Source organism: Astyanax mexicanus, chromosome 2, assembly GCF_023375975.1.
Source record: "Astyanax mexicanus isolate ESR-SI-001 chromosome 2, AstMex3_surface, whole genome shotgun sequence".
Classification (NCBI taxonomy): Eukaryota; Metazoa; Chordata; class Actinopteri; order Characiformes; family Acestrorhamphidae; genus Astyanax; species Astyanax mexicanus.
In genome coordinates this window covers 29,529,107-29,549,304 of record NC_064409.1, presented here as the reverse complement: position 1 = coordinate 29,549,304, position 20,198 = coordinate 29,529,107, and the positions used below count along the sequence as shown (strand labels likewise).

Below are 20,198 nucleotides of genomic sequence, written 5' to 3'. Positions count from 1 at the left end.
ATATATATACTTTGACCACACAACAGCCCTTTCAGCATCCAAAAGTCATGATCCACCGCATGTAAGAATAGCGTTTGTCTTTGAATAAGATGACATTATTAGATTAATGTCTAATTTAACCATTTCAAAGAAGGCTTCATGTAAAATGAGAAAGATAGAATGAAATAGTTGTTTAACAGTGGAAATGAGTTGTCATTGTTGACATGATTTTGTTTTTTATTATCAAATACACTTTCTTCTACAGTGAGAACAAGGGACTTCCTCTCATTTCCACACATGTAGTTACACCCTTTACAACACTAAATCACATTTAGTCCACTGGAGGGGACTTCTCTATAAGAAGAGCACCAAACTGGGCACTTCACAGTTTTCTCTCCTGTAGGAGAGCCCTATACTGCACCGCAGCCCATTTTCTCTACTCTGGATGGCAGGGTTGGCAATGAAGGCACTTCGTAACTGCACCTTTTTACTAATTAGAGGGACACCAAAGCACTCATTAACACTCATTATCACAATGTTCCTGATCTAGAGGAAACAATCATTTACTATAAGAAGGAATACCTTAGCGGGCACTTGATCACTTTTTTCCACTCCATGAGAAGTGCAGGCCATAGGGCAATATTTTGTGACATATCTGTTGCTTTTTTTTGTGCCCTACGCTAATAAAAATCCAGAAATACTTTTGCAAACAACACAAATTTCAACATGTCCATCTAATTTTGCTTTCTTAGTATTTACTACCTTACAGTTATGTTTACTCTATACTACCATGTGAGCACATCCAGTATGTTTTGAGGAATAAAAAGAAAACAAAAAGATGTGTATCTGTATAACCTAGAACAAATTAGAACCGAAACCTGAACTGGGGTCAGAATACTTCTGCAAGAGGCTGAACGTGTATGATTTCTCAATATGTTGTAAAAGCAGGTCAAATATTTAAATGTTTAGTACACTGATATTTTGTTACACAAACAAGACCAAATGACAAGTAATGACCAAGTTGAATAAGTAATTATTAGTGATCAAGTAGAAAAATGCTGGGGGGGGGGGGGGGGGTTTGGGGGGTCTTTTTAAGGTAACTGAACGACAGAAGACAGCTCACTATTTACCACAAGTACAAATGACTTAATTGCAGTGTACATGTTTAAGTTATTTAATAATCATCTTTTAACTAAAAGAAAATTCTGCACAACAATCCATCATGTTCAACATCCTCGCAAAAGAACAGGAATCATCAGACTGTAAGAACAGTGTGCTATTAAAGAGTCAGTGAGAGAAAATGTGTGTGTTTACGGCAGGGGATGGCCTTTGGCATTTGGCATCAGACTGAGTGTCCACTAGCTAGTGTCCACTAGCTCCAGCAGCTTTCCAAACAGATGAAGCACTGAGAAATAAATCTGCTGAAGTGAACGACTTCAAGCAGACAACCAGCGGAGGATGAAGAGCGGCAGTCTTTTTTGAAGGGAGAGGAAACACAAAAAGAGAGAAAGACAGAGAATGGGTTTGAAATAGAGCGAGAGAGAAGGACAAAAGAGAGAAAGAGTGGGAAAATGTCCTAGCCTGATGAACAGCAGCCAGCTGCAGCAGTAGCAGCCTGGGGCTCATCGTCGATGATCTGAACGCCTCTACGCCCTGTGTTTGCATGACTTGCTCCATTCCCCTTCGATCTCTCCTCCAATTGTGCTGTCTCCATCATTCCTGTGCAAAAATAAATAAATAAATAAATAAACTAATAATAATAACACACAGGGCATGCCGCCCATAGAGAAAGTTTGGGATGCTCTGGGTCCACAGCGGGTTCCAGTTCCTGCCAATTTTCAGCAAATTCGCACAGCCTTTGAAGAGGAGTGTACCAACATTCTACAGGACACAATAAAAACCTGATCAACTCTATGCAAAGGAGATGTGTTCCACTGCAAGTGGCAAATGGTGGAGACACCAGATACTGACTGGTTTTCTGAACCCTCCAGATTCTTACAATACTGTAAAACTGCACATTTACAGTGGTCTTTTATTGTGGCCAGCTGCAGGTATACCTGTGTAGTAATAACTGTGTCTAATCAGCGTCTTGATATTCCACACCTGTGACTGATGGATGGTTTATCTCAGCAAAGGCTAGAAACTTCAGCTTAAAATCTGGAAACAACTCAAACACACATGAAAGGTGGCTGTGAAAATAATAAAGCAGGCCAAAGTTATACTGTTAAAAAGCCTTGACCTCATTACTGCTGAAGCCTGGGTCTGTGCCATTAAACAAGATATGTACTTCTGATAAGAAGAGTTATCCTGCTAAAAGCTTAATGACTGCGTGTCTTGTCAAGGCCTAACTTGACAAGTAGATTTAAATCAATATATTACCTGTGATGTGTGCTGTATGAGAAGTAGGCTGTATTTTAAACCTGTATGTGTAGTTTTGATTGTGAATTCATTTTAGACACCTCCTCTGAACAAATTCCTTTGCGATTAAAGATGCAAAAGAAGTTAAACCCTCATCAACATATGCCTCAGAAAAGAACAGTCTAAAGATATTAATGAAAAAAACTATTTTACTCTGGCTGCAGGTAAACAAGTATACAGTAGCTACATAACCTGTAACTCAAAAGTATAGCAAAGACCCTTACTTTTACACAGGTCAAGGAACAATTCTTCAATTCCTTTGTTTAATTTAGCTGATGTGTGATAGTGTTTTGCCCCAACCGACTCTGCATACCTATAGAGAGACAGAGGGAATACATAATCAGAGAAAAGTAACACAGCTGTCCTGAACAGAAGTAAAAAAAAAAAAACACTTTGGGAGGAAGCCTTTAAAGACTGTCAAGCCACTAAGGTGGAACAGATTACATTGTCATCAAGAACTGTTCTTAATAAAACTATGCTACAAATAGTTGCTTTATTGAATACCATGAATGAGTTTATTTCTGGCATCCGTTTTCAAGTTTATTTTAGTTCAATATCACTCTTAACTGCCACAAAAATGGTATGACCCATCATCACATACTGTATAGTACTGTAGGCTTGTTTATTTGCAATTATCAAATCCAATTTGGTAAGCAATGCTCTAATTGGCTTATTAACAGCAAATAATGTAATATGGTCACATAGAAGTCACCCAGCACAGCACTGACTACCCACTTTTGCTGTCCCTGTGGGGGACAATAAAGTAAAGTCATGTGTCCCAACAGAAGTGGCAGGAGAAGACCAAGAGTCAATGAGATCTAAAACACTGTGCTGTAATGTTTGAAGGAACACATGATGAGGATAACAATAATAATATCAACAAAATAAGTTGTTAAATTTGTTAACATGATATCAAGAATATTACACTTTCAATCAGGTCATTAGTTTTTCCACTAATTGTATATTATTTTACACACCTGTACAACAGCTGTTTATGTCATAATAAAACTAATTTCATGTAAAATGCCTGCTGTAGACGTCCAACAGGTCTCGTCTAATATTTGAATTAATAATGTTGTATTTTGTAGCATTCTTATGTTCAAGTAACAATTATTGATAATAATAATAATAATAATAATAATAATAATAATAATAATATTATAATGCTAATGCCTTGTTCACATCAAATCCACCACTGACTTAACTAATAGTTTCCGTATAAAAGAAATTATAATATAATATAATAAATTATATTAGTGGTGTAAATCATTTAAACACTATACCAATACTGGAATTTCCCAGTATTATTGTGAGGGGACAGTAATAATAGTGTAGTGTGGTTTTAGGTCTGGCAGACTAGATTATTTTTACTGTACTATAATATCAGAGAGAGAGAGAGAGAGAGACAGACAACATGAGTGAGAGAGAGAGAGAGAGTGAGAGAGAGACAGACGACGTGAGAGAGACAGTGAGCAAGAGAGAGAGAAGCAAGAGACAGACAACATAAGTGAGAGAGAGTGTGTGACAGACGACGTGAGAGAGACAGACAATGTGAGAGAGCGAGCTAGAGAAAGAGTAAGAGACAGACGACGTGAGTGAGAGAGTGAGCAAGAGAGAGAGAGCGAGAGAGAGACAGGCAACTTAAGTGAGAGAGCGAGAGAGAGACAGGCGACGTGAGTGAGAGAGCGAGAGAGACAACGCGAGTGTAAGAAAGAGAGCGAGAGAGAGCCAGACGACGTTAGTGCAAAAGCGAGAAAGAAAAAGACGAGCTAGAGCTAGAGAAAGAGTGAGAGACAGACAACGTGAGTGAGAGCGTGAGCAAGAGAGAGAGAGACGGACAACGTGAATGAGAGAGAGCGAGCAAGAGAGAGAGAGCGCGAGAGAGAGACAGGCGGCGTGAGTGAGAGAGCGAGAGAGAGACAGGCGACGTGAGTAAAAAAAAGGCGAGAGAGAGACAGACGAGAGTGAGAGAAAGAGACAGCGCAAGTGTAAGAAAGAGAGCAAGAGAGAGACAGACGACATGAGTGAGAGAGCGAGAGAAAGAGAGACAACGTGAGTGTGAGAAAGAGAGCGAGACAGGCAGCGTAAGTGAAAGAGTGATAAAGAGACAGACGACGCGAGTGTAAGAAAGCGAGCGAGAGAGAGTACGAGTGAATTGTCTGCATTTCTGCGCTTGCTCTCTGCTTGTGTGCTCCAGTCTGCACTTTTTACAGTCAGGATGTCTGTGTACAGTGTATTCTGCGTGCTCGTGTGTGAACCGAACTGTGACCCCAGTACTGTGGCGGTTCATAAATGATACACTTAGACCCCCACCAGAAGCCCATCAGGAAATGACACGATTACTGCTACATTCTCTGGTTTGAAAACTGAAAAGATGGAGGAGCCAGTCATTAAGACTTAGCTATTAGCTTAGCACAGATACCCGCTAATCAAATCTAGCTTTTTTTTTTTTTTAAGTGGCCAGTGTCTTTTTACAGTGCTGCCACCTTTGACTATTTTGGTTAAGAGAAAACAGTTTTTAAGGTTTATGGTATGTCAGTTTTATTTACTACATTCTCACTATTCAATGTGAATATATATACATTGCTATTCCATGGCAAGTTAAAGTCTCATTTAATTCATTTAATGTATCATGCAGTCTGAAGTCAAAAGTGCAGGATTGTTTTATTTCAATCCTTACAGAGCTCTTTATTTGTTTATAAGGCATGAAGTATCAGTAGCACATTGTACAAATGGAACAAAATCTGACTTACAAAATTAGTGAGGTGAAAAACCAAGCATATAACTGCAAGAACCTACAGGAATATGTAGAGCTAAGAATGAAAGTGCATAACATAAATGTTGTTAAGTGATATTAATATAGAAAAACTGTGAAGCGTGTGCATGGATCTATTATAATTTGGTGTTGCATTGTTTCCAGTGAAGCACTGCAAAAGGAAGATTAATTCCATAAACAAAAACAGCTAATCCAGCAGAACCAGCAATAGAATTAATGATTTAAGGCACATCCAAAGAGAAAAAAATCAAACCAGGAGTTAAAAATCTTAAAAAAATAAAAATGTGATTATACTATATGAATTAGCTGTTTTACTATGTGATCAATAAAAGAAACAGCAAATGTGTTATTTGAGACCAAATAGTGTCCAGATTCGTCCACACAACTGTATTTTAAAAACTTAAAAAAATTATAAAGATACATACCCCTCAGCCTCTTCCACTGATACATGCCTCTCTTTATCCAGATCTATTTTATTACCTAAAATGATAGAGATTGCAAAAAAGTTTCAACTACTTACCTATTAGTCCTAAGATTTTTTATTTAATAAGAAACCATACAAAACAAGAGGGAGCGGGTGTACCAGAAAAAAGTAAGTAAATGAATAAAAACATTCTCTGAAAATGAAGGTGCAAGAAGCTGCAATCACTACAGCACATGCATGCATCAACATGCATCAGGAGTTTATGAAAAATAATAAATAAATAAATAATTGAGGTTATAATCATTATTTGTTGAAACAGCCACATTTAAATCTAGAATTTTAATGATAATCCCCTCAATACAGTGAAGACTGAGCATTTTAATCATCAATTCCTGTCCAATATTCTGTGCATTATGAATCAGAGTAACAGGTTTTTCAGGACATAGCAAGTACAAAAAGAGAGCGACACAGATTATAAAGTTAAAAGTTATATATATATAAAAATACAGGGAAAGAGAGAAGAAATGTGATATATTGCAGTAATCAACTCCTGTGACTGGATGTTACAGTTATCAAACTCATCAAACAGAGTTTGGACAATTTAATGAAGCTGCTTCCTCAATGTTTACCTTTAAACATCTTTAAACACAACAGCACCTTCATTTGCCACTTTTACTCCCTACAGTTCCAAGTGAGGACAAAGAATAACTTACCTACTATACATAAACATATGTCATTCCCCAACATTTTCCTTAATTCTTTGACCCAGTTTTTCACCTTTAAACATAAGAGGAGAAATAATTAAATCACATATTTTAGTTAGGTTGAGATGACCGACTGAAAGCAAACCATTCACTGCACATAATGATCCACCAATGATCCACAATACTACAGAACATGCAGTGAAAGCAGATCAATTACAGGAATACACAGAGCAGTGTTTGTGAGTTTAACAGTAAAAGGGAAACATTTACAGAAGATCAAGGCAAATCAAATATGTTCCAGCTACCTAAACTGCTTTAAAAAATTCTACATAGAACAAGAAGAGTTTTAACTATGTAATATTGTCTTGCTGAACATTGGAAGAAAGCTAAATAATATAAAACACCAAAATTGCAGAGTAGACTAAGGCCCAGGACTAAAAGGTTCAAAAAGTATTTAAATGTTGTGTGAAAACCAAGAAAAACTGTGAAAAAAGAAATTAAAAAGATGTTTAGGCAGTAATAGAAAACTTTAGAATTACAATGGGTCCAGATTACTGGTCAGTACCTTAGGTTGTATTAAAAAACAGCACGCAAGTATAACATGTAAATATATATTAGTTGAGTATGGCATAATCTATTTGGCGATTAAAACAGTCAATCATCACCACTCACTATTGTTACGTAATTAAAGTAAATTCTCTTTGGGTTACATTGTAATATTACCATTACAATGCTGCCCCACACCACGGCTTTTCCACTGTGTACGCAGGTCAGGAGCGCCGCTGCTTTATGGCTTCTCCACTGCGCAAGCCGGCCCTTTAAATAGCTGTTTTTGTGTTTTCGCACTTAGGCTATTTGCTTTAAAAAAAAAAAAAAAAAAACACGTTTGTTCAGAAAGTACATAATAATTGTGCAGTGCTGAGCCATATTACTGATTTTTGTGTTTTTGCACTTGGGCTATAAGCTCAATATAAAATAGTTAGTTTGTTTAGAAATTAGAAGAAGCTGAGCTTCTTGGAATTTTGCCTCTCTTATACCGCTGTTAACCTAAACGGATGTGTGATGTTAGCGTGAGGTGGAGCTAAGAAAAGGAAAAGAAAACAAATATTCGAATACCAAAATTTAAAACTAAATACCTACTCAACAAGCGAATATCCGCATACTCGAATATTCGCGTCCAGCCCTAATTCCAAGACAAACACTTGCTCCTCACAGTAAAATTTTGTGGTTATTCATTACGCTGTGGGGCTGTGTGATTAGTGCAGGTACTGGGAACCGTGTTAAAGTTGAGGGTTCATAGTTTTCAGTCAATATCAGCAGATTATTGAGAACAATGTTCAAGAAGTTGAAGCTGCACCGGGGCTGGATACTTTAACAAGACAACGACAAATACAACATTCTGGAATGATCATCTCAGTCCCCAGACCTGAATATTATTGAAGATCTGTGGTGTGATTTAAAGCAGGCTGTTCATGATCAGAAACCATCAAACCTGACTGAACTGGAGACATTTAGTAAAAAAGACTCTCATTAGAAGCTATAGGAAGCGTATAGCGGCTGTTATTACTGCAAAAGGAGGATAACAGGAGGATAAAGAAACTTTTTGGAAAGCTGAGTTAAATTTCACTAATTACAACTAGGCCGAATTACTGCTAGACCTGTAGATTTAAGAAATCACCTAAATAGAACCTGTCTGACAACAGCAACACATTATGTCAAATTCTCTTCTTTTCATCTACTTTTATCTCTTTATACAAGTTATATTTACCAACAATTCTGAAAAGGACGGTGGAAGATTTTGGATACAAGTTAGCTCCCTGATATTTTTGTGCTGTCTTCAAAAATTTAATTTTGTTGAAGCAAAAATTATCTTCTTCTTTTAATTACTGTGACACTCATTAACTAACTGACTAGATTATATTATATTACTTATTCTGTACGTTTGCCATTGTGGGCGTAATATTTTCAGTGATCCAATACTGCACCGGACATACTAACACAAAGTAAAAAACATGGTCACCACCTTTTAATCACACAGAATTAAGTGGATAACAAAATGTGTAATTGCTTCATTTTCTAGAAGGATTTTTAGGGGTGCAAATACTTTCGGCACGGATGTATAAGGTTTGGGATATACAAATTGCTCCAAAATCAATATAAAGCCTGGAGAAATTTATTGCAGTAAAGCAGGTTAAACTCTCGAATAACCCTCATCTCAGAACAAATATTTTGCCTTTGCATTGGAAAATCATATTCCAAAATGGTTTCCATTGCAATGCTTTAAAAAACTCACATACCAGGTTTAAAAATTCCACTGCAGAGCAACAGACACTAGCATGACTTTGGAAAATCCACAAAGTCCTTACCTTCTGAAAAGAGTCTTCATCTGTGATGTCATACACCAGAATGGCTCCGTTGGAGTCTCTGTAGTAGATTGGCCCAAGAGCATGAAACCGCTCCTGTCCAGCCGTGTCCTGCAAATAAAGACAGGAGCAGGCTAAACACAGATTGCTTTAGAAACTGACCATCATTAGGAACAAGGTAACAACTAAGAAAAAGGTTGTTGTTTTTTTACATACCCATTCATTTAAGTTAGTTGTAAATTGTTCTTACTGCAGTTTTTTGTTAGATTTGTTTTGGGGAATTTTGTTTTACATTGACAGTATATATTAATGACATTTAGAGGAGATCATTATAGAACCCACCTACACATTTCATTACAAAATGTTAAAAATCCTGTTTGAATGGATGTCCAGCAAAAGGCAACTCTAGTTAAGATATTCGCTCGTTGAGTAGGTATTTAGTTTTAGGGGTGTACTCACTTTTGTTTTCAGTGGTTTAGATATTAATGTGTGTTGAAATATATTGAGGGCACTGCAAATTTGCACTGTTATACAAGCTGTACACTGACTACTTTATATTATATCAAAGTGTTATATCTTCAGAGTTGTCTCATGAAAAGTATATTTACAAAAATTTGAGGAGCGTACTAACTTTATTGAGATACTTTATATGTAACCCAAGTGTGGGATTATGTACACTACAGGCAATGACTTAAATACTCTATACAATATCGGATTTACAGTGGTGTGAAAAAAGTAACTGTCCCCTCGCAGATTTCTTTTGTTTTTGCATTTTTGTCATACATTTTCAGATTATCAAACAAACTTCAATTTTAAATCAATATAATCTAAGTAAATATAAAAAACACTTTATCATTTCATGATAATGACATTGTTAATGTCCAATTCCATCAAGTTCCTTGTGACAGTTCGAGAGCCAAACAATGCGAACCAAAAAGAACACAATGGTCCATTTCATATTTGCCAAAAAACATCTTGATGATCCAAATGTGACAAAACAAAAAGAACATCATACTGAACGTAAAACATGGTGGTGGTAATGCGATGGTCTGGTGCTGCTTTGCTGCTTCAGGGCCTGGACAACCTGCTGTAAAAGATGGAACCAGGAATTCTGCTGTTTACCAGACAATCCTGAATAGGGCTACACGATATATGGCTTAAGCATGGTTATCGTGATGTGCGCATGCACAATAGTCACATCACGGGAGGGACAATGTTACCTATGGCAATAAAAACAAACACATCATGTTGCAATGCTTTGATTCTTGACACAAGAAGTAGATACACAGCGTTCTGAGTGAGCAGTGCTGTCTCTGCTTAAGAAGGGCGAGGTGGAGAGGGAGCACAAGGGGGAGGGGGCGTAAACACGAGGTAATCACATGGCCTCCACATGGCTGAACACATGCTTTTTAGCAGTGACAGCCTGTCCAAAGGTTTGCACCTAACTTCTGCACAGTCTTGCGTAGATATTTCCAGTTACAGCTGGAATCACGCTTGTAATCCCAGAAAAACGCTCTTATTTACCTTTTCAAAAGGTTTTCGGTTTCGGTTTTCCTCGGATTTTGAGAGCTTTGCTGACTCTAAAGTGCTGACTCAGCTTTTGGGCGGGGCGGGGCTGGTGCTGTCACAGGTCCTGAATTGTTTAATATCACAATAAATATCACCGAAAACAAAAACAATGCAATGACAGATTTTTTTTTTTTTTTACATAGTGCAGTCTTAATCCTAAAGGAGAATGTCCGGCCATCTGTTTGTGACCTCAAGCTCAGGCTTACTTCGGTTTTGCAGCAGGGCAATGATCCATAGTACCCACCTCCACAGAGATGTAAAAGACTCATTGCCAGTTCACAGTAAAGCTTGTTTGCAGTTGATGCCGCCAAGGGTACCTCAAGTTATTTGGTTTAGGGGCAAACACTTTTTTCACACATTGGTTTGGATAGTTTTCTCTTTAATAAATACAATTGATATTTAAATTATTAAAAAATATATTTATATTTTAAACTCTGTCTTCATGAGAGAGAGTTACCTGGAATAGTTTTCTTAGTCTCCTGGAGGTGCTAAACAATAGTTGCTTATCTCAAATCCCCCATCTTAGTTGGGTTTAGGTCAGGGAATTGTGGAGAACAAACACTTTTGTTTACTGCATGATTCCATAATCGTTTTAATTTATGTAATATTAATCTACAATATATATATAAAAAAAAAAGAAATAAAGAAAAACACTAAATAAAAAAGGCGTGTTCAAACTTTCGACTGGTATTGCAATATCTTAAACTGTCAGGAGAACATCAAAGCTTTTTAAATTTAAACCTGAACAGTGGAGGCTAATAATAATTAGCATTCAGAGTCTGACTAGACCTTGGGGGAAAATAACTTAAGTGGAAAATCCTTACTATATTTCAGGCCTGCGACACATTCCAAAAATGCAGAGAGAGCAAGTAATGAGGCACTAAATAAATGATTTTAAATAGGTGATGAGAACACGTAAACTTGTTACATGAGTGTAATACAGTCTTCAAAAAGCAAAGCTGTTTCTCAAAGACAATATCAGTCAGGTAACTACATGAAAATGTTTTAGCTGCCCCTATAGTGCCTATCATAGCATATTACAGCAAAATATCAACAGGGCAAGGGTGCAAACATAAATATCTAAAGAACACAACTAGACAACTGTGCCCTTACATCTTTATTGTAGAGACAAATTCATGTTTTGTAGAAACAATTCATAAATAAATAAATGTGAAATACTAAAAAAATAAAATATAAAATAAAGAGACAATTCATGTTACATTCATCATAAGTAACCCAATGTATTAAAAAAAAACTAAAATAAAAAAAAGAAATAACATGACTTCATTAATAAATGGAGCACTTAAAAAACCCAAATGGAACTTGTAAAAGGTGCATGTGAGGGAAGACATTTGGCAGACGCTTTTGTCCAAAGCGACTTACTATAGTCAAGTACAAAAGTAAAAGTTAAAGGTAAAAAATTTGAGATAGGGCTTAAAGGAGGTCGAAGGGAAATAATGGGATAGAGGAGTAGAGGAGGGGAAGAAGGAGATGAGGTTAGTAGTAGTTAGCATGTTAGAGGTGTTAGGAGAGTAAGTGCTCTTTGAAGAGCTCAGTCTTCAGGAGTTTCTTAAAGGTAATGAGAGATTCTTCTGATCTGGTAGTGTAAGGTAATGTGTTCCACCATTGGGGAACTCTGTATGAGAACAGTCTGGATTGCTTTGTGTAAATGTTTGTTTGGTAAAGCGAGGAGACGTTCATTGGAGGAGCGCAGCGGCCGGGAGGTAGCGTAAGCCTTCAGGAGTGAGTGCAGGTAGGAAGGAGCTGTTATGTCATCACCTTGTAGGTGATTTGATGCGAGCAGCAACTTGTAGCCAATAGAGCTCAATGAGCAGCAGGGTGACATGTGCCCGTTTTGGCTGGTTGAAGACCAGACGTGCTGCTACATTCTGGATCATTTGGAGTGGTTTTACTACACAGGTCGGGAGGTCAGTTAGCAGGGCATTGCAGTAGTCGAGGCAAGAGATGACGACTGCTTGTACCAGGAGTTGGGTGGCCTGTTGCGTTAGAAACGGTCGAATTTTTCTGATGTTATAAAGCGCAACTGAGGCCACATGGTGCGTGAAGGAGAGAACGATAAAGAAAGCGAGCCTTGTGTTCACAGAGACACTGTGCAGGACTGTCTGGAGAGGCAGTCCCTAAAGAGAGCCAAAACATTAAAACCACTGAGGAACTGATTTTTTTACTGAAAATAGCTGCTTCTGCTAAACTAGCGGGAAATGTGCTAACTGAATGACAAAAATAACTGCAAATCTGCAAAGGTTGTTTTTTTTTTGCTTTTGCAAATAACAGCAAAGCTAGGAACAACCTACAATCTACCTACTGCCCTTTAATCAGCATATTAAAACTGAATTAAAAATTGTAATAATAAAAAGAGAAAATAAATCTGCTTGGTTATTAAGTGAATTCCAGTGAAAGCACAAAGTCGGTTGGTCAATCCCTTTCAAGAGGGTGGAAGCTGCACCGACTTGACTATTAAATCACTTTACAGTGCATACTCTTTTTCTTACTTATTAATATAGAGTTTCATGATCTTTGTTATGCACTTTCTTTTTAACTGTGACAACGACACAGGGCCTTGGCGCTCATTTTTACTTTTTTGGGACAAAAAAAAGGTTCTCAACAACAAAAACACACACATGCTGTTTGAAGAGTGTGGTCCTGGGTGGCAGGGAAGAAGCTTATTTCTGCTGTTCTGCAGCTGAAAGGTGACAATCATGGCTACAGAAGCCCTTTGCGTGATGGTAGCGCTTTTGTGCAGAATATCTTATGGATGAAATAAATTATTAGATGATTATTAGATTATTCTTCTGTTTCTCTGGTCCAGAGAACTGCAGGAGCACCGCCCCGCTTCCTTTTCCCCATGTTTACATCTGTGCGGCACAGAATGCTCCGTCTTCCAATTGGTCAGAGTCAGGAAGCACGTCGTGGAGCATGTCAAACTAGGCGATATAATACAAAAAATTCTAAAATGCTAGTCTTTTTGTCTGACACTCCGACGACGTCCCTCACGTCAAATTACTGCTCTTTTACTGGGTCACACTACACTGACCCCTAAATTTGGATCCGACGCACGAAATTCGTCGGCGCCGACAAAATTGGGTCAAAATCGGGCTAAAATCGTGTAGTCTGTTCCGGGCATAAGCTAATGCTACAGAGGAGTGAACGGACCTCCCAGCGCGGCTGCAGAGATCAGACGGGGAACTTTTGTCGGTGCACTCCGGCCGTAAGGAGCATATTACACACAGCTGATCCCACTAATGAACTAACTGCCCTTAAGCATAAAATCACTAAAACAGGTCAGTGATACTCCAGAACCAGCTGTAACACATTTTAACATTTACCCTCTTTATTATGCAGTGAAATAAATGTGTGTTTCTGGTTTGTTTTTGCCTCAGTGAGGGCAGGTAGTTAGTTGATTAGTTGATTAGTTAGTTGTTAGTTGATTATTTAGGTCAGGTTTTGTAAACTGATGACCGTAATTAAATACTAAAGCTGCAGGGAAGCACTGATCCTGAACTGAGAGCCACTCTCTCTCTTATTATCTGCCTTTTAAAGCTCTATCACAGTCTACACTGTTCACCGTTACACTGCTCTGTGAAGAAGCATAATAATCCAAAATGTGATTTGCCCGGAGTTTGCTGTTGATATGCAGAATCCAGTCCGGAGTCATTTCCAGCCGCTGACGTCAGTTCAGCATTAGCTTAAAGTTAGCATTTTTCTGATTACTCCCCTTAAACCATCTCGAGATTCAGAGGATCCAGTGTTATTTAGGAGGTAAATGTACACAGAATAAAACGTACAGGGTTCTGAACAGATTTATTTACCACAGAATGTGACGGAGACCAGTTTTTGAAAAGCCCATTCAAATCCAGTATTGACTTGAACCGCTTAGACACGGAACCCCAAAGTTAGATTATTATATTTTATACACGTTTTATGTTTAAACGTTTTTTTTTTTTTTTTGGTTGTGTTTATCTAAACTACACTATGCACCCAATCATATGGACGTTAAAAAACAAAAAACATTTATGTTTGTGGGAATTTAACCAAAACTTGACTACCACAGCGGCGTTGCTAAGCTGAGCTTTTAGCCATGGGGGCGTAGACAATAGCTAAGTAAAATAAAATCTACAGACCCCTTACCCTTCACTACATCTTGAGAATCTTGAAAATGGACTGGATGCGTCAATAACGTATGATAATGACATAGCTTGTGACGAATTCATAGAACGCATTGCAGACAACATTAATTTTGATGGTCTTCTTTTGCCTGGAGCCCTGTACCGTCTACAGTCAAATAAAAATAAAACAAAATGTAAAAAAGAAATAATAATACAATTTTTTTCCCACAATGTTCCAACTTCATTACCTGATGATGTGATGTCCGTTTACTCTTTATTCATTCAGTTTACAAAACCCTTTAAATCATAATCTATTTAATCTCTATTATATAGTAAAAGTAGGAATTTCAATAAATAAGTAAATAAAATAATTAAAAAATATATTAAAACTTACCCAAATAGCCAGATTGACTCTCTTGCCTGTGATGTTGAGTTTCTTTGTAAGGAATGATGCCTAAAAAGAAAGAGAAGATTACTGGTCTGATATATATGATTTAATAATTTAGTAAAATGGCACATCTTACTTGGATTACAGCTTTGCATAATGAATGGCTAGTTAATTTAATTTGTTAATTTTCTTGCCTCTTAATTTGTTTTAGAGCATCAATTGTGTTGTGAAGAGGTAGAGTTTGTATACAGTGAACAGCCCTATTTGAGTAATGTTCTAATGCATATTATGACAAAAAACTACTCAACTATGTAAAGAAAAAAAGGCCATAAAAACATTACTGGAAAGCAAGAAAAAGAGTTGCCTCTGTTGTACAGGCTAAGCTCATTTAAGTTACCAGCCTCAGAAGCCTCAAGTTTGCAGCACACAAGATAAGAGCCACCTAAATGCTATTTGGGCTTGTTTAACATTTTTAAGTTACTTCATGATACACGCAAGGTGTGTGGGTGGGACTTGCAGCACATTAGAGAACAGGAGAGAGAGATAGCAGTAGAGACAAACATACAGTATAATAGTAGCGCTGTGTCCATTAAACACAAACACATTTGACTCCACAATACTCCACAGTCAGTTTTTACTAGTTTTATATTACCCGTAGTGAGTTAAACAACTGCAGAGAGCTGCTGAGTTGAGTTTAAACAGGCTTCACACCTTCGTTAACATTGCTAAAATTAGTACTAAGTTGGCTGGGTGTAGGGAGATGATGTACTCTGTCCACATATTAAGATATATGTTATAGTAACTACAGACTTTAATAAAATAACCATTTTCTCATGCCCGAATCAGACTTCACGATTTTATCCCGATTTTGTCGGAGCTGACAAATTGTCTGCGTCGGATCTGAATTTCAGTGTCGCGAGCAACAAAGGTCTGTGTAGTCAAAGAGCAGTAATCTTTACCATACCTCAAGTACAATCTGGAGTAAGTTACACAAAGCATGTAATGTCCTACACACACAAAGCGCTTCTGTAGCTACAATCGTCAGGTTCTATCCTCCTCCCCTGCGATGACCTACAAACTTACACAAGAACGTGGACAATGTTTGGTCGGTGACTAATGTGTAGTGTTGCCAGCTCCAAGAGAATGACACGAAACGAAAATAACTGCTTAATCCAACATAGTGAACATCGTGAGGGACAGCAGAAATGTCACAGATTACAGTGTAATCTGAGCATTGCATTAGACAAAATCATTTCAGGGAGGTATCTCCTTGACAAAAAAAACATAAGTATCCTTTGTTTCATATAATATATTCATTTTTAGTTTAATATCGGTACAACAAATTATCAAAACAAACTGCAAACTGTGTTGGGGTCTAAAAGTTTAGCTCTCCTTACCAGTAGGAAGTACAAATGGAGGGCATGACAAAAAAATGAATCAACTTTTCGAACAAATAATCGGCAGATTAGTCAACTCCTAAAATACACATTAGTTGTAGCCCTACTACAGGTGTGAAAAACATTATAACCATATTTCCATTTCTCCCCAAAGAGAGTCCACAGTTTTGCTTTGAAACACGGTAGGTCAGAAGTAATAACCATGTTTGCACACACCTAACACTTTAATGTAATATAATATGTTTAAATCTCCATGAGTCTAAACTACAAGCAATACAACCAAAAATCCCAGCATACAAGTTTAGCCTAGATGATCAGTCACATCACTTCTATTATCAGTTTAGGTTTTGTTTATAGGCAATAATAGGGGCCAAAGTCTACTCATCATGCACTCAAATCAGAGTTAACATTTGTAAAACACTGCTCGATTAAAAGCAGAACTATGATTCAGTACTACAGTGTGGCAAACAATTTACTCCTCCATCTTTTACAACTCTCAATTGTTTAGAGCTCTGAAGTGATCCTGTAGTTTAGTTACATTAATACAGCAAAAAGAACAAAATAACACAGAAAAGCTCAAACACTTACTGCACTAATACAGATCCTAACCTGTGCAACACAACAGTCAATTTATCTGACTGACATTTTACTGGAACAGCTGTATGTTTAGCTTTCCACTTTGACTTACTAATTTTAATATGTGAAATTCTTAGTAGAAAAATACATTCACAACTATTAAAACATAGACTAAATCCCAAACCCTAAACCCCATTTCCACAATGCAAAGCAACATCTGCCTGAAAAAGTGGAGCTGTGTATCCAGTGGGTAAAATGATCAAATCACTAATGATTTTAGTGAAAAAATAAAACAGAATTAAGCAATCAGGAGCTTTATCTAATAGTAATAGTGTACAGTAGTGCAATGCTACAATTAATTTGTCACATTAAATACAAATATTAATGATTACAAGTAAATTACAAGTAAATGAGCACTGGGTCAGGCAAATACACATTACATTGAACTGAGGTGGAAAAAAGTAAAAATTAATACAACACCCTCAGTGAAAATCTAAATTGGCCAAACGTCCAATTTAATTCTATAAGAAACATAACCAACTTTAATCACTTGTATTTGCAAACTTGTAATGCAAAATGCAGATGAACGGTGTTTAAGCACCTATTATCAAGTATAGTCTTATTACCCACATATACTTAAACCCCACAGAGATGATGTGGCAAACCCTTAAACAGCACCTGGAAGCCTTCTAATGTGTGCGCCACATTTTACTGGCTGGAATTTGAAAAACTGGACTGGTTAAGGGGCAATTACATTACATTATATTTCCTCTGTTTCTCATATGACATTTTGTATAAGGATCTGAAACCATGTTACAAACAGAAGAAATGAGGCAGGGTTTGTTTAGCAATGTTGAATAAGAGTAAAGAGTATTTTAATTAATGAGTTATTTATATAACATTACTAATGCTTGTTATATAGGCATTACATTGAACACTCTAGAAATGAAGACCACAACAAACAGAGTGTAGAAGAAGTGAACAAAGTAACACCAACTTCCAGGGAAGTGAAAGTGATTCAGAAGATGATCCAGGCAAAATGAAACTAAGCTGACTGAACAGGAAAACAATGTGCCAAACCACTGGAGCTAAAACTCCCTTTCATAACAGTGGACTGTGGCTGTGGGGGGACCCGGACGGTGTTCAGTCGAGCAGATCTGATGCCTCTAACCAGGGTTTAATTCACCTCTCAGTCCCGCAGACAAACATGGGAGAGCGGGGCAGGCACGTCATATGTTGACCATACACTACACAACTTTGAAAAGACTCTGAAGACTTTTAACAGACAAAAGTCTGACACCCTCTCACATCTAAAGACTCGTCACAGACTTTTTACTCACAGACTAAGATTTTGCTAAGACTGGGGATCACTATCTGAAGAACTTTCTGAAATTCAGATTCTTTCTGAGTTTATTATACATCATGCTTCTAGTGGACATACAATACATATTACGTATTAAATTACAAATAATGTGTAAATCAATACTGTGATCTATCATAGACTTTTGTCCCCATCAACAGTTTATTTTTCTGCCGCACTGTTAGTTCTTGATATTTTTTAATAGAATATAGAGCTGGGCGATTAATCGATTATATCGATTCATTTGAATTTACAGTTAAGGTCGATGTGTTTTTGTGAAAATCGAATTTCTCTGAGTTTTAATTTTCACCACCGACGCGCCCCTGAACTACCAGGCTAAGCCCCGCCCCTCTCTCCCGCGCGCGCCCCTCTCTCCCGTGAGGGTGCATTGTGTCAGTACCTAAACTATGTTGGAGAAAGCTTTCTAAAAGTTACTAGATGTTCTCACTGTTTACAATAGTTTTTTTTTTTTAGTTTGCTTGTTTCTGGTTGCACTTTAACCACAAAGGGGACATTTAAGTGAAAACTAAATAAATAAAAACTAGTTTGTAACCATTTCTTTATCATCTTTAATTTGATTTTCAGTAGGGGAAAAAATCGATTTAAATCGAAAATCGTTTTTTTTGGGCCATATCGCCCAGCTCTAATAGAATATATTTTGTGTTCAACTATAAGCTTCTTTTCCCCCCTACAACTTTGCTACAACCTAGTAAGTTATAGTAAAGAATCACAGTTTCGCTGCTATAGATTTGTCTTTGTATTAGACAGAATAAACGCAATTAAAAACATAATTCTCGCAAAAGTTTATTTATTAAACTAGTTTGTATCGAAAATAACACTGTACAATAAAGCAAATTACAATAACTAAATATAATGACTTTAAAGTGCTACCTGTGTTTAAAATGCTGTAACTTGTGTTCTTTTTCAAATCGTTTGTAAACAGTCATGTAAAATATGTTCTTGCCTTGCGGCTTCCCGTAGCTCTCCTACAGGTTGTTGACATTGTTCTCGTCACTATTTGCGTGAGCCAAGGCTGAAAGGCTTACGATAATTTTAAACACTGTTGATTTTATCTGAACACAGGACAAGAAAAACACTAAAACTTTCAATCCCAACAACCATATTACATATCCTATCCACCACTGAACTGAAAGACTCTAGTGATTTTAACCCAGAAATGTGTCTACGACAGTAAAATCGCTTGAAAAGGTGTTAGACTATAAAGCTAGCGAACCCTCTCCCGCCCGCCCAACACCAATCCACAGACGGGGGACGGGGGCTGACAGCGCCTTGCTGCTGCTGAACACAGCGCAGCTCCCGCCCAGAGCGTAGCGCGTACCTGCAGGGTGGTGATGTGCTTGTCGTTGAATTTGTTTTCACAGTAGCGAAGCACCAGCGAGGTCTTGCCGACACAGCCCTCCCCCAATAAAACCACCTTGAAGGAGTATGTTTTGTTGCTGCCTGCTGCTCCGCCAGCCGCCATGGCGAAAGAAGAAGCTCGTCTTCAGCTCAGACAGAGGAAAACCGGCCGCTCTCCTCCCGCGGGCTCACATCAGACACCTGCCTGAACGGAGAACGAGGGGTGACGAGCCTCCAAACCGGCGAAAACACCGAAATATGGAGGTATATCTCCCTCCTGTCTGCGGCCCAGGCTAATGGCGTCCTCTGCTACGTCACACACTAGAAATCATATGACAAGCAGGAGTTTCGAGAAGGGGACGCCATGAAATCCCCCCACAGGCGACACACTTCAAAATAAAAGTCCCGAGTGTGATGAATGAGCTGCAACGAAAACATGTATCAACATAAAATTAGGATAATCTACACTCTATAAGGCATATACATCGTATACATAATGTGTGTCCCAATTCAGGGGCTGCATTCTTCGAAGGACGCGGTCTACAAAAGGTGTTTGTGTCCTTCGAAGAACGGGTTGGCTGCAGCAACTTTACTGAAATGGGACAGTCTACCCTACGGAGTATTTTCTGTTTCCTGTTTGAGATTCTACCCGCCACAACCGAAGTCAGAGCTGAGAAATAAGCCAGAGATTTAGATTCTCGTTTTGCTTAAGACCACAAAATACCAAATTAATTAAGTCCAGGTTAATTAACTGTGCAGCT

The 20,198-nt window shown here is 37.7% G+C and overlaps 1 protein-coding gene across 2 annotated transcripts; it reads right to left on the bottom strand.

Annotated features, from left to right (window-relative positions):
* Positions 1–1,139: 1,139 nt before the first annotated feature.
* On the bottom strand, positions 1,140–19,781 carry rab21 (RAB21, member RAS oncogene family). Of its 2 annotated transcripts, XM_007237355.4 has the most exons (7): positions 19,418–19,777; positions 14,752–14,811; positions 8,668–8,775; positions 6,311–6,374; positions 5,599–5,653; positions 2,622–2,710; positions 1,140–1,698 (listed from the first exon to the last, which is right to left on the bottom strand). In XM_007237355.4, the coding sequence occupies exons 1-7, from the start codon at positions 19,559–19,561 to the stop codon at positions 1,556–1,558; spliced, it is 663 nt and encodes a 220-aa protein (XP_007237417.1). In that variant the 5' UTR covers positions 19,562–19,777; the 3' UTR covers positions 1,140–1,555. The 2 variants fall into 2 exon arrangements, with proteins under 2 accessions (XP_007237417.1, XP_022527246.1); XM_022671525.2 differs by lacking the exon at positions 14,752–14,811 and having other exon boundaries at positions 19,418–19,781.
* Between the last annotated feature and the right edge of the window lie 417 nt (positions 19,782–20,198).

Excerpts from the sequence above, each read along its gene's own strand:
- rab21 (XM_007237355.4), bottom strand. The coding sequence starts at position 19,561 with ATGGCGGCTGGCGGAGCAGCAGGCAGCAACAAAACATACTCCTTCAAG. Across the intron at positions 8,776-14,751 it reads GAGTCAATCTGGCTATTTGG|GACACGGCTGGACAGGAGCG; the intron begins GTAAGTTTTAAT and ends CTTTATTTGCAG. Across the intron at positions 6,375-8,667 it reads ATGAAGACTCTTTTCAGAAG|GTGAAAAACTGGGTCAAAGA; the intron begins GTAAGGACTTTG and ends TTATGTTTAAAG.